This window comes from Lutra lutra, chromosome 3, assembly GCF_902655055.1.
Source record: "Lutra lutra chromosome 3, mLutLut1.2, whole genome shotgun sequence".
Lineage (NCBI taxonomy): Eukaryota > Metazoa > Chordata > Mammalia > Carnivora > Mustelidae > Lutra > Lutra lutra.
Window position 1 is genome coordinate 21,071,399 of NC_062280.1, and position 14,777 is coordinate 21,086,175.

The 14,777-nt window shown below is 42.2% G+C and overlaps 1 protein-coding gene across 7 annotated transcripts in view; it reads left to right on the top strand.

Annotated features, from left to right (window-relative positions):
- Window positions 1-14,777, top strand: part of UNC80 (unc-80 homolog, NALCN channel complex subunit) — a 239,001-nt gene that overhangs the window by 204,272 nt on the left and 19,952 nt on the right. For all 7 annotated transcript variants that reach the window (XM_047721936.1, XM_047721937.1, XM_047721938.1 and 4 more), the window contains 8 exons: window positions 2,956-3,156; window positions 5,313-5,436; window positions 6,412-6,537; window positions 7,738-7,861; window positions 8,584-8,793; window positions 11,963-12,147; window positions 12,727-12,892; window positions 14,218-14,397. In XM_047721936.1, coding sequence (XP_047577892.1) covers window positions 2,956-3,156; window positions 5,313-5,436; window positions 6,412-6,537; window positions 7,738-7,861; window positions 8,584-8,793; window positions 11,963-12,147; window positions 12,727-12,892; window positions 14,218-14,397 — 1,316 coding nt within the window. The remainder of the gene's footprint in view (window positions 1-2,955; window positions 3,157-5,312; window positions 5,437-6,411; window positions 6,538-7,737; window positions 7,862-8,583; window positions 8,794-11,962; window positions 12,148-12,726; window positions 12,893-14,217; window positions 14,398-14,777) is intronic.

Consider the following 14,777-nt stretch of genomic DNA (forward strand, 5'->3'; position numbering starts at 1 on the left):
ATCGACATTTCAGCCACTGTGATAAGAGTCTGGGTATATTTTTTAGGATATGAGTTTTTTTTTTTTTTTTTAAAGATTAAGCTCAAATCATACAGCATACAAATCATACAGCAAGATATTACCATGAATGGGTATACATTGCCTCTTAATATCATCTTTTATACATTCTGCAACAACTCAATATATTTGGTAGGGAAGAATCATAAAATTTTTAAATGCTTTTTTTTTTTAAGATTTTAAATACTCTCGGGGCACCTGGGTGGCTCAGTAGGTTAAAGCCTCTGCCTTCGGCTCAGGTCATGATCCCAGGGTCCTGGGATTGAGCCCCGCATCGGGCTCTGTGCTCAGTGGGGAGCCTGCTTCCTCCTCTCTCTTTCTGCCTGCCTCTCTGCCTACTTGTGATCTGTCAAATAAACAAATAAAAATCTAAAAAAAAAAAAAAAAAGATTTTAAATACTCTCTACACCAATCTTGGGGCTCAAACCCCCAATTCTGAGATCAAGAGTCACATGCTCCTTTGACCAAGCCAGGCAGGCACCCCTAAAATGCTTTTTTCTTAAAGGAACCCCCACCACTTTTTGTGGGAACACAAACTAGTGCAGTCATTGTGGAAAACAGTATGAAGTTTCCTCAAAAAATTGAAAATAGTATTACTCTGTGAGCCAGTAATTCCACCACTGGGTATTTACCCAAAGAAAATGATAACACTAATTTGAAAAGATGAATGCACACCTCTTTTTATTGCAGCATTATTTACAATAGCCAAGATATGGAAGAAACCCAAGTATCCATCCATAGATGAATGGATAAAGATGATGTGGTATATATAATGGAATATTACTCAGCCATTAAAAAAGAATGAAATCTTGCCATTTGCCACAACGTGGATGGATCTAAAGGGTATAATGCTGAGCGAAATAAGTCAGAGAAAGAAAAATTCCATAAGCTTTCACTCATATGTGTAATATAAGAAACAAAGTGGGCACTTTGGAGGGTATGTGCTATGGTGAGAATTAAAAAAAAAAAAAAAAACCAAAGTGGGGTGCCCAGATGGCTCGGTCAGTTAAGCATCCACTCTTGATTCCAGCTCAGGTCATGATCTCAGGGTTTTGAGATCAAACCCAAGTTGGCTCAGTACTGAGCATGAAGCCTACTTAAGATTCGTTCTCTCCCTCTCCTTCTGCTCTTGCATCTCCTCACCCCAGCTCACTTGCTCTTTCTCTCTCTTTCTCTGTGAAAGAGAAGAAGAAGAAGAAGAAGAAAAGAAAGGAAAGGAAAAGGAACAAAGGAACAAAGAAAAAAAGAGACAAACCAAATAACAGACTCTTAGCTATAGAGAACAAACAGATGGTTACCAGAGGGGAGGGTGGGGGATGGGTGAAATAGGTGAAGGGGACCAAGAGTGCACTTTTAATGAGCACTGCATAATCTGTAGAATTGCCGAATCACTCTGTTGTACACCTGAAACTAGTGTAACACTGTATGTTCACTCTATGGAACAAAAACTGAAGTTAAGTAACATGAAAAATTTGGTTGAAAAAAAAATAAAATGCTTTCTCCTTCACATAAAATTAAATCCAGTTGTCTTTTTAAGACCATATATGCCATTATATTTGCATAATTTGGAAGTGGATCATCCATGTCTAGCTTTGACATTATTTTTAGTTAACCAACTATTGCATTTACCTGAAACCAGTCCTGTTAAGTCAGTTCACTCTCAGGAGTCCTGTACTTAGGACACAGAGCATGGACCTATGTCAGGTGACAGACCCAGGGCTACACTTGGAGGACGTGCTTCCATTTTGCAGTCCCTTGTGGAACTGAGTTAGAATATTTAAGAGAGGGGCACCTGAGTGGCTCAGTGGGTTAAAGTCTCTGCCTTCAGCTCCGGTCATGATCTCAGGGTCCTGGGATGGAGCCCCCACATCGGGCTTTTCTGCTCAGCAGGGAGCCTGCTTCCTCCTCTCTCTCTCTCTGGCTGCCTCTCTGCTACTTGTGATCTCTGTCTGTCAAATAATAAATAAAAATCTTTAAAAAAATTTTTTTTGAGAGAAAGAGACAACAAACCAAAGCCATTCAGACAATCCAATTAGGTCAATTATTTAAAAAAAAAAACAAACAAAAACAGCATAGTAGGAGGATCCATGTATAAGTAAAAAAGAGAAGAGACTTCAAAGGAAAGGAAAGGAAATGAGTTTGAAGAACTCCTTCGGCTCCAATAAAAACCAATACTATGTTTTATAAAACGCCTTTGACGGACTATGGGTAGGGTGCGAGCTAGGAAGGCATGAAGCTTACTTGGACACTTGATATTAGTGATTTTGTTACACATTATAGTTTGGGTTCTCTTTAGCATACATACATGTGTATATATGTACCTTTTTTTTTTAAGATTTTATTTATTTATTTGACAGACAGAGATTACAAGTAGGCAGAAAGGCAGGCAGAAAGAGACGAGGAAGCAGGCTCCCTGCTGAGCAGAGAGCCCAATGTGGGGTTCGATCCCAGGACCCTGGGATCATGACCCGAGCCGAAGGCAGAAACTTTAACCCACTGAGCCACCCAGGCACCCCCATATACGTACCTTTTATGTACATGTATGTGGGTATGTATTTCTGTGTGTATACCCTCACATACATATGCATGTATACGTATTCTCTAGATATGTTTGACCTGGACTTAATCTCTCTGGGTTTTAGCTTCCTCTTCAGATACTACTATTCACACTTGCCCTCCGGAATAGTCCGTGGTTCTCTGTTAATATATATGTGCAGGTGTCCAGCATATATTGGTACATGCAGGAAGAGCTGAGGGGTAGAAGGCAGAGGGAAGAATGTTTTTAGTTCAGGGAGCTGGTGTGCTGGAAGGAGGGTGATTAGCATGCTGCTGTGTGGGAAAATTCTCATTGTGACATTCTAAGCTTATTCTTTAAACAACAACAAAAAAAACATGTAGGTTGGCAGAAATTGCACACTCCCTTCTGAAGCTGGCGCCATACGACACCCAGACGATGGAGAGCCGTGGGCTTCGGCGCTACATCATGGAGATGCTGCCCATTACGGACTGGACAGCCGAGGCAGTGAGGCCAGCCCTTATCCTCATTTTAAAGAGATTGGATAGAATGTTCAACAAAATTCATAAGATGCCTACTTTGAGGTAAGGAGGCCTCTCAGTCAGCTGTTACTACTACAAGCTTCAGTGTGAGGGCTTATCATCTTTTAAGATGCTGGCGCAACCTGGAGATGAACAGATGACTTGAAAGTTTTCTGTTGGTGTATGTGCGTAGCTAACCAAGTATCTGAATGTATAAGTAGCAGGGTCTACATTCTGAAGAAATAATCTATTCTTTCGAATTATATGTTGTTCATCTTGAAAAATCTGTTCATATCTTAGCTATCATGTTCCTCATCTGACACACATAAGAAATTCAGTGAGTATCCTTCAATTTCTTTTGAAATAAGGCAGGGTGTGCCTTACAAATAAAACAACGGAGGAGAAAAGAAAAATTAATTCAGGGTTCAAAAAACACTGGCTTTGACATAGTATTTTAGATACCAGTTTAGAGAAATGACGAATCTTAACAATAAGCAGCCACATAGCAGCTGAAAAAAAAAAAAATCCCAGGATTAATAACAAAGACCTAAGTTTCACCATTTCCATCTAATTCAGGGTGGTACAAAATTAACATGATTACCTTTTGATCTCTGTTCAGTAACCTGAAATACCTACTGATAGTCTCCCTGTCTATGCCAGGATGCCTCGGAATCAGACTCCCTGGAGATCTGAGTCCAATCTGGAGACCCATGAACAGACGGTTCACCTGGCTAAATGTTAATAAACCTACTAATTGAGGAATTTCAAGTTTGGGTTAATGAGAACATTTCTGTCCCTTTAAACTTAACCCAAAAACCCTTGCAACTCTCGCCCAAGAATTTGTAGTGCTTAGCATTCCATTTGCTGGAACTTTCCCGATTTTAGCCTGTGTTCTTGTTCATTTTGCAGCAGTCAGGAGTTGTTGGAAGTGTAAAAAAGAAATTGAAAGATTTCATTCCAGTAATTGATATTTTGTTCCTATATTCTTTATAATGTGATGACGAATGCCTACACATTGGTATTTTTTCAGTGGCATGGAAATGTCTGTCCTTATAGCACACCTACTTTTTTTAATGGTCCTGATGGAACAATTTGTGCCTATTGGCAAATAGCCAGTCTTATAATTCTTACAAGGTTGTGTCAAAATAAATTCTTTTTCTTAATAACTTGGTACATAAAGATGTCAAACATCTCCATAGGTTGACTCACTTGTCATATAATCAAGCCCAGTTGTAAAGAACATCATGCTTCCTAACAGTAGAGGGGTCAATTGTAGGTAATTTTGGGGGGTGCATCCTAAGAATTTGAGGTTGCCTTCGATTTAATTTCTTCTAGTGATCTCAGTTCAACAAGGGAAATGTTGACTGAAACCTACCTTGTGGGTTACTTGATAATCAGGATACCAGTATTTCCTCATTTATGAACATTTCTATTTTGTCGTTATAGATATTCTGTTTTGGTAGGACATGTGAGCTTAGAAATTGCTTAGAAATAGTGTTGATATCAGTAAAACCCAACCTGTTTATTTGGGTGGCATGGGGATGGCTTTTTTTGGTACTGAGACAATTACAGACTAGATTGGCTTTTATTACAGAAAATCCCATGTTCATCTAATTGGGTTTAGATTTATGCCATTTATATGACTCTAGAAAGTAGCCCCCCCCCAAAAATATCATTTCTTAGGAGGCCAAGAAGGAACACTTTTTAAATGAACTATTTTCTTGTAATGTCATGGTTTGGGCAGGAGTTAAACCATATAAATCTGATCAGTTGTATACTGGTATAAAATCTGATGAGATCAATTGCAGTGCAATCAGTAGATTTCAAAAATGTAGCCTGTGGTCAGATTAGGTCTGTTGGGAGTCATGGCCCCTGGGATGGGTTTCCTAAAATTGCAGTCCTCTACCCTCTCTCAAAGCTAAAACCAGGGAACCTAAAATGCAACCCATTCATCATCTCTGTTTTTTCTTCAATAGATTTTGTCTCATTAGTCGAGTGGGGCAGGAGTGCCTCTGCTACGTTTTCAGTATCTTCTTCCCTTCCCAGTGTGCTCTGTGCTTTTGGAACAACATGGGTAAACTTCATCCCGTGTGAAGCACTTTATCGTCTCAGACACCCGTCCTGTCTTAGATGGCGTCAGAATCACTGTCTCGTTCACTTGTTTCAGACGGACTCCAGAAGGGAGCCACTCCGCTAATGGCTCCTATATTGTATTCCAGGCGACAGGTTGAGTGGGAGCCTGCCAGCAATTTGATTGAAGGGGTTTGTTTGACACTTCAGAGGCAGCCAATCATATCCTTCCTGCCTCACCTTAGGTCACTGATCAATGTCTGTGTCAATCTGGTGAGTAGCCAAGTGGCAATCTTATGAAACTTTGCAAAATGTCACTCTGCTATTGATTTCTCTGACTTGAAGATTTACAGGTCAACCACTTTGTGCCCCTACCTACCCACAAAAACAGATGGCTCAGGCGACATTGAAAACAGTGAGGTACATTTCAAGGTGGTGCGTGGGGAGCTGAAGGGCCCATCCCTACACAGATGGGATTTTGGTGTGCTGCTTCCCACGCACTACTTTGACAATTTGCCTCTTCCCGTTGCGCTGAGAGTTGAGGGCTGCCAGTTGGAGAGTGGGGTGGTGGAGACTGCACAATTGGCTAGAAGTTGAGGTACTCTGGGGTGGGGGACTTTAAAATGCAAAGAGAACTTTTTTTTCCTTTTTAGTGCAAAATGACATTCTGAGTCGGCCAGTCTAGGATTTATGGGAAGAAAAAAAATAATTTTTTTTATCATTGATGTAATATCTAGAGTCTGGTCCCCGCAAGGTTTTGTACGATGTAGAAGTCATGTGAGAGCATTTCATTAAGTAGGATCCGCTGCTTAGCTAGTTGAGCACTAACTCTATAGCTGGAACGCCCAGCGCACATAGCACTATGCCATCGTCATTGTTGTTAGTTCTTGCTCCATTAACGAACTGTGGACTGCCTTCCTTTGAATCCACCAGTAAGCATGTCCAGTCTCCTGATTAGCATAGTTTTTGGTTCATCTCTCATTATACACACAGTTAGCTATAAACAACATTCTACAAAACCTTGGCTGAGTCCAGTGTCACGTTCGATCGGACTCCAGACATTACATGCCTTCTGAAGAAGGCGACGAGAACAGACTGAAAGTAACATGTCCAACCTTCAAATTATTATGATTATCATTATGATTTTATTATCATCATTATGATTATTGAACGAGACTCCCTTACTACGGTCGCTTGAAATGAAATTGCAGTAGTCAAGGCTGGTCATGTGCTCTGTTTGTATTTCAGGTGATGGGAGTGGTAGGACCTTCCAGTGTTGCTGATGGATTACCCCTTCTTCATCTCAGCCCTTATCTCTCACCACCTCTGCCCTTCAGCACAGCTGTTGTCCGGCTTGTAGCATTGCAGATACAGGTGTGACTGCCTTACCTGTTTGTCACGCTCATTGAGTCGCTGGTTGAGGCACCAGATCATGGTGTTCTCTTTGCTTCTTCTGCAAAGGCTGGGCAAAACCTGTGACACGAAAGTGTAAACGGCTCCAAACTTTTACAGGTTTGGCGCTTCAGTCCTGAGCTTGGCCCTAAGTTGTGCTTCTGTAATTCTTCTCGAGATCTCAAAAATAGCAGAGTCGTGTAGTCCTGCCACTGAAGTCATTTCAGATGTGGGCAAAACCTTAGGAAAATAATGGCTCACAGATAATCAGCTCACAATGGTAATATTCAGAGTCTGGTTTTAAATGATTTGCAGAAAGAATTGCAATATGAAATTCTTTCAAATGTTACTACTAGGCTTTGAATATCTTAATTTACGTGAATGATTGTGGGTTGAATATTGTGGTTGTTTGTCTTTTTTTTTAAATCTCCCAGTTATTCTATTTCTTAAAATTAAAACAATCGTTCGCAAGGCGAGAAGTGCGAACTGCCAATTCCCCTGCCTCTTTCTGTGTGTCACCTAACTTTAGAGAGTGGTAGATATCAGAAAGTTCTGTGACTGATGGGAAATACACAACTGGTGTAAATAACGACGCATCCATTATCTGACTACTCAGCTTGATGGTCCATCATCCAGAGGATGGGTGATGGTAGAAAAGAAATTAAGCAAGAGTTTTGGCTACCGTGCAGAAGGGAAACGATCCCTAAAGTGATCCATGTTTATAAACTGTGTACAGAGCTCCTTTCTCTCTTTCTACATTACCTATTCCTTTCTGGTTTGAAAAAGGCCTTATGCAAAGGTCAGAGGGCTTTTAAATAACTCCCAAATGGAACAGGTGGCAAGTTCTCATTTTTCTTCTTTCTCTTTTATCGCTAAAATATTTTGGTGGACACATGGAGCAAATGAAAGGGGATATGCAGTTTTTGTACCAGGCCAAAAGTATTACAATTTTACATTTAATATTCAAGATGTTACCGTTTTTTTAGGTCTATAACTGTCAGTTATGGCAAGCACATGGTAAAGTATCAGTTTTGAGCGAATCTCATATGCTGTGCTATTGAACTCATAGTTTCCAGGAGCAGCCAACAGGGAGTCACCGTCTCCATCGTGCTGTGAAAAAAACAAACATACCGAATGGGTGTGGGGGTCAATTAATCTTTTTTTTCTATTATTGCTGCACAGGCTTTAAAAGAAGATTTTCCCTTAAGCCATGTGATCTCCCCATTCACCAATCAAGAGCGAAGGGAGGGAATGCTTTTAAATCTACTCGTCCCATTTGTGCTCACAGTAGGATCTGGAAGCAAAGGTCTGATTAATTTAACTAAAGGAAATTTATCCCTGTTGTGTTTTCTTAAGTGTCAGGCTGTTATTTCTTATTCTTTTTCCCAAGAAGGCCGTCACTGAAGTCGATCCGAATGATTGAAACAGGGTTATCTTAGGAAAGAGAACCTTTCTTTCACTTCCATTTAGCCACCCTGGGTCAAGAGTTTCTCTGCTCCAGTTCCTAGAAGACATGTCCTTCAGTACAGCAAAAATTGGGAGACCATTGTTTCCGTTAAGAAAATGGTATTAACTGAAATACAGTGTGGTGTGAATTGACAAGTAAATGGACTTTATAATTTCCTGCCATTCGGGTTCGTCTAAACCCTGCCACTGCTGTTACATTTCAATCTATCTTCATTACCTTTCCTTCTTGGGGGATTTTTCTTTTAGGAAAAGCTTATCTCAAATGTAGAAACAATACGTTGTGAGTATTTGAGCAGAAGAGAGAAAGGAGATTGAAATGGTAAGCAGAGATCTGGCTAGGAATATATGGCCTCGGGTGCTGACTATGGAGAGAACACCCAGTATCAGGAATGCGGTGTCTGTCCAGAGGAGAAGCTGTACTTGGTGGGGAACCGCCCAGATTTCTAGAGTGTTCTAGTTTGGAACTGGAAAGAGAGCTAAACTTTTCTGGGTCTGATGTGCAAAGCCTCGCTCATGACTTGCTTTTCTTTCCGCTTCCGTCTTCCGAACGCTGCCCCGTAGACAGCCCATGGCTCGAGCAGCCTGAGGTGCAGCTGCTCCTGCAGACGGTCATTAACGTGCTCCTGCCGCCGCGGATCATCAGCACATCCAGGAGCAAGAACTTCATGCTGGAGAGCTCCCCCGCCCACTGCTCCACCCCTGGGGATGCGGGCAAAGACTTGCGCAGGGAGGGGGGGCTGGCCGAGTCCACCAGCCAAGCTGCGTATTTGGGTGGGTATGCTCCCCACACCCCCCTCTCTCTGTATACGTGTGTTTGTGCGTGAATATGTATGACGTACGGACTTAATTGAGCGTGTTACACCTCGACTCAAAACGATTTTAAAAGACCTCAATCCAGAAAGTATTTAAAGAAGCCACTTGAGCAAGTAAGAAGCATCACCCTTGCAAAGGAGTCGATACAGACATGCCAGGAAACATGCCAAAAAAGAAAGTGCTTTCCTGTCTGTGGTGCCTCAGTTTCTTGGTTGTGCTTCTCACAGCATCTGGGCGTGTAAGGAAGGCATCTGCAGTAAGAATTCGTCCTTCCTGGTTAAGTATGAGATCACTACTGAGATTATCATTGGTAGTGATTATCAGATGTAGGCTCCACTACTATACAGGGACATAGCGCATGGGACTCACTGGTCTGTCATCTATGTGAATGGAGCCCCTAGAGTGGGGCAGTCTGTAACCTGGGCAGCAAGACATGGCGGCCTTGTGCTACATCCCTTTCCTAGCTATTTCTATTCTCTTGTGATAGAATCTCTAAATATCCATCTTGATTTCCACTTTGGTGAGGCCAGTCAACTTGTTCTCCCCTCAGAGGTTTGCCAATTTCCTTCCTGCTTCACTCCTTATGTTTCCATCACCCTGTCCCTACCTTTAGCTTGATCCTGACCCATGGAACACTGGAGGGCTGCTTCTTGGCCCTAATTGGACTAACCCAGGGGAGAAGACCATTCCTGCCATAGCATGGAGAATAAGGAGCACTGGCAGTAGAAAATCTCAAAAGCACCAAGTTGAGAAGATCATTCCTGACATTTTTCAATTTATCAAAGCAGATCTTGGTATGGGGAGTATAAGATGAACAACACACACTCGTAAAAACAGGTCCTTGGAGTCTGGCATGTGTGAATTGTTTGGACTGTATCATAAGGGGAAATATTTGGGATGCCTGGCTGCCTCAGTCAGTATGGCATTGATCTCAGGGTTGTGAGTTCAAGCTCCATATTGGGCCTAGAGATTACTTTAAAAAAAAAAAAAAGAAAGAAAGAAGAGTATTAGAAAATTATGTGATTGACAATGAAAATGAAAATGAAAACAAAGAAATAAGAATGCATTTGCACAGGACCTGACAAGTGTGGGACTTAGTTGCCAAAGCCATGAGAATGTGAGGTTCCAATAAAATCTAGATTGTGGGACCAAGGCCTGCATAAGGTTTGGCATTGCACGTAAGATGATGGAAACAAAAGGCTTAACACATAAGGCAAGGCTAGGAGAAAACACTTGATGAGTGATTGTTTTCAGGTCATTATACTTTCTGCCTTTTTAATGAAGGTGGATCCTTTGGTTCCTTGGCCAAGCTCCTGGACTTCTGTTTCAAGTTGACTTTTACATTTATTTTGAACACTTACTGTGTACCAAGCAGTGTTTTCTATACTTTGAATCCTAACAACAACTCTAAGAAGTAAATGTTCTTCTCCTTTTAGGACCGAAGAGGCAAAGGCCCAGAAAGGTTGAATAATTTACCTAAAATCACACAGTTAATAAACACCAGAGCCAAATTCCAAATCCATCTGGCACCAGAGTCCCTGCTCTTGAGTGCTTTGCTATCCTGCTTATAAGTTGGGCTGATGGAGGTGAAGGTGGAAAGCAGAAAGGCAGAGACACAAAGAGGGCTAATAGGCACCTAGCAGTAGAAATGTCCCCAGGCTCAGGCACCTGGGTGGCTCAGTGGGTTAAGCCTCTGCCTTCGGCCCAGGTCATGATCTCAGGGTCCTGGGATTGAGCCCCTCATGGGGCTTTCTGCTCAGCAGGGAGCCTGCTTCCCCGCCCCCCCCCCCCCCCCCCCCGCCTGCCTCTCTGCCTACTTGTGATCTCTCTTTCTCTCTCTCTGTCAAATAAATAAATAAAATATTTAAAAAAAAAGAAAGAAAGAAAGAAATGTCCCCAGGCTCAGGGTAGGAAAGAGGAGGAGGTGTTTTTTTTTGTTTTGTTTGTTTTCTTTTGTTTTTTGTTTTTTGGGGTTTTGTTTTGTTTTGTTTTGCTCCCCCCCCCCCTTTCATTTGTTTGTTTAGTCGGAGGAAAGGAACTGGGATGAACGATGGCTGTGAAAAGTGAGATTTTGAGGAGGAGGAGATGGGTAAGGGAGACTTACAACATCTCTCTGTGTTCTATGGCATGTTTTCCCCCTGGAAATGTCCTAAATACACCTATTTTGGTATATAAAGGTGTGTGTGACTTTGAGGGTTGTAAGGAGTTGGGTTTCTGTGTCTTCTTGTTGCTGAGATGGGCCTTAAGACAGGATCAGGAAGGCCCGGTTTCCCTTGACTGCCCCGTAGCAGACATCATGCGGAGAGCCGAGGGGTCAGAGGACGCTCCTGCAAGAACGTTTGACATCCTAACAATATTCTGGTTTGTCCTGACACAACGTTTGGGAATCTTCTTCGTACAAAATAAAAAAATAAATAAATGTAGATTGTGACAGGCTTCCAGACTCTGAGGAAGGAAGAGATCTTGCAAAAGAAATCCAGCAGGGTTTAGTCATCCGTGTGATGTGCAATGTGAGGGGGGAAAGGAGGGAGGGAGGTTTTTTTTCATCTGGAAGGATCTACTCAAACACTTTTCCTGGTTACCTCTGGGGAGCAGTGGGGTAGGAAAGCGAGCTGGGAAGGGGAAGAACTTTTTCTTTTTCTAAATGTGTGCATTTCTACATAGTTTGATTTTACTTTAAATAGCAAGAATATATTCCTTCCATGCTTAAAAGAAAAAAAATCATTTAAATCACCCATGTTTTAGTTTAAGATATGAGTAGTATGCTGGTATTACCATTAAGCCACTGTGACAGAACTTTCAGAAAGCAAAATATTAACCCCACATTATGTTTATGACGCATCTCCCTTTCCATTCCATGAACCACTTTGCTCTGTGTTTTGCAAAATAGTAGTTAAATGTACTTAAGAAAGGGAGCTATATTCTCCTGATCAGAATCCAAACAGATCAAAACATCCTGACTTTTGATGTCAGAACACTCTCTCAGGAGGGCATCGAGGTTCTTGGGAACACGGAGACAATTGAGAAATTCAGAAAATGTTCTGACGCATAAAGGGCTGTGGATGTGGGCTGGGTTCCTCCGCAGCACCAGTGCATCAGCTTACTTTTCTCTTTTCCCGGTGTGAAGCGCTGAAGGTGATTCTCGTCTGCTTCGAGAGGCAGCTGGGAAGCCAGTGGTACTGGCTGAGCCTCCAGGTGAAGGAGATGGCTCTGCGCAAGGTGGGGGGCCTGGCGCTGTGGGACTTCCTCGACTTCATCGTGCGGACCCGAATCCCCATCTTCGTGCTCTTGCGGCCGTTCATCCAGTGCAAGGTGTGTGTGCTTCTCCAGGAGGTGCCGAGCCCCGGGGATGTGCACGGTGTTCGCGGGACACAGGAGAGCTAGTTAAGAGGAACTTGTAATACCGTGTTTGTAAGAAAACAGCTCAAAAATGGATCCCAGAGGCTCAAATGTCAAGTACCTTCGCACTGAGAGTGTCTTAATAGTCTGTAAAACTCTGCCCTCTCTGGACTCACCACTGCCCGCTAGGGAAAAAGAAAAAAAAAAAAAAAAGGTTGGCCCAAGGGTAGGATCTGGGGGATGTTCTCCTTTCTTCAGTGACATGACAGAGACCCGAATTTAAATAAACCTAGAAAAGGTACAACAGTTAAAACATACCCCCCCAATCCTCCCTCAGTATTCAGCTACTGTGTTATTCTTCTCCTGCCCGAATTTCCTGGAGCACTGATTCAAAATGATGTATTAAGAGCTTCCTATAGAATGCACCGTCCTGAAAACTTCATTTGCATTACCTTATTTCAGCCTCACAACCAACTATGAAATAGGTACAATAATTAGCCCATTTTACAGATGGGCAAATTGAGGACCTGAGAATCCATACCTTCCTTTCAGCTTCTGGCCCAACCGGCAGAAAATCATGAAGAACTCTCCGCCCGGCAACACATCGCCGACCAGCTGGAGCGACGCTTCATCCCACGCCCGCTGTGCAAGAGCTCCCTCATCGCCGAGTTCAACAGTGAACTCAAAATCCTAAAAGAGGCAGTTCACAGTGGCTCAGGTGAGTAATCGGGGGATATCTTGCATTGGTTTGCCTCATGGAACTCGCACCTACAAAGAATGCCCATCCAGGTCACCACTCTTTCTGGAACCACGGATGAGGTAGTCATGTAAGTTTGCTGGCAGATTGGACCATGCGATCAATGCCAACAAAGCAAGGGGTATCATGGGATTTTAATTTTGCTCTTTTCTAAACTTCTTTTTCCCAATCTTCATTTCAGTAGTGAAGCTCTTTTTTGACTAACTAGAAAAAAAAGTATTGAAATGCTTGCCTTCACTTCCTTTTTGGAAAGGAGGAGAGGAATTTGTATTCTTTAAACCTCTGTTATTTGGTAGATGGTTTCATAGATGTTATTTCACTTAATCCACACAGATGCCCGCAATGTGCATAACTGAGAGTCCGCTTAAGAAGTGAGGACACTGAGACTCGGTAGAGAATAAAGTATCTGCACACGGAACTAGAATGATTGCTTACAAACCCTTGATCTTTTACAGATGGGGGAGGAATGGTTTAATTAGAGTTGACAGGTTAGGAGGTCCTTTCTTTACATTATTTAAAAGATTTTCTTTTGAGGGTGCTTTGTTTACTTCTTACAGTTATTAACAGGATATTACTAGGAGAGAAAACAAATCATTATCTGCCATTAGAGGGCAGTCATTACCCATAAGTAGACTATCATCCGTGTGGCTTTTTTTTTCTTCCTAAAATGTACTATTGCTTCCGATGTATTTTGACAAGTACAATCTTAGTGAAATCTGCAGAATGCCTTTCAAATATTCTGCTTTATAATAAAATAACGTGACACATTCAAGGGGATATTTTGTAAGTTTATAATTTCCAGGAAAGGAGAATGCGAACACAGTTTTGATTATTCTGATTTTGGTTGAGAAGTTCCTATCAGACACTGCATTTATTACTCCTACATGCTTATGTCAGGAAGGTATATTTCTCAGTAAAATCTGCCAAGATGGAAGCTTCAATTCATGTCCAAATTATTTTGCATTCTTCTAGCCTTCACATTTGAAATCGAAAGCAATGAGAGAGGAAGCAATGTCAAAGCATTTTACATTATTGGGGGTGCTATATTCCCCTAAGGAAACTGTTCAGTTATGAGTAAATCAATAGCCAATTCTTCTTTTTCTTTTTTAAATCTCACTTCCACTTGCTATTTTATCTTAAAAAGACTGCTTATCTGGGACACACTATTTAACTGTTCTTTCCTAAAAAAACACAGGTATCCTTGATACTAGGGAGGAGTTTGAAGCAAGCATTTGTTTTCTTTTGAGACACTCACCATGCTTCTCCTTTGGTCTCTCAACCCCCAGCCTACCAAGGGAAGACGTCCATCAGTACTGTAGGCACATCCACCTCCGCTTACCGCCTGAGCCTGGCCACCATGTCCCGCTCCAACACGGGCACTGGCACTGTCTGGGAGCAGGACAGTGAACCCTCCCAGCAGGCTTCGCAAGACACCCTGAGTAGGACTGATGAGGAAGATGAGGAAAGTAGGTCACTCCACAGGATGGGGTAAATGTGGGGGTGGCATGTGGGACCCTGGTTGGCCATGCAAATGAGGTCTTGGGAAGGAGTACTGCCATTCTGACTTTTTTTCAGTACTGGTCCCTGGTCATTTTTACAAAAAGGATTTAAAGTGGAATTGTGGGGCGCCTGGATGGTGGAGTCAGTTAAGTGTCTGACTCTTGGTTTTGGCTCAGGTCATGATCTCAGAGTCGTGGCATTAAGCCCCCTATGGGGCTCTGTGCTCAGTGGGGGGTCCGCAGGAGATTCTCTCTCCATCTCACTCTGCCCTCCCCACTTGTGCTCTCTCACTCTCTAAAACAAATAAATCTATAAAATAAATAAATAAAAAATAAAATAAAATAAA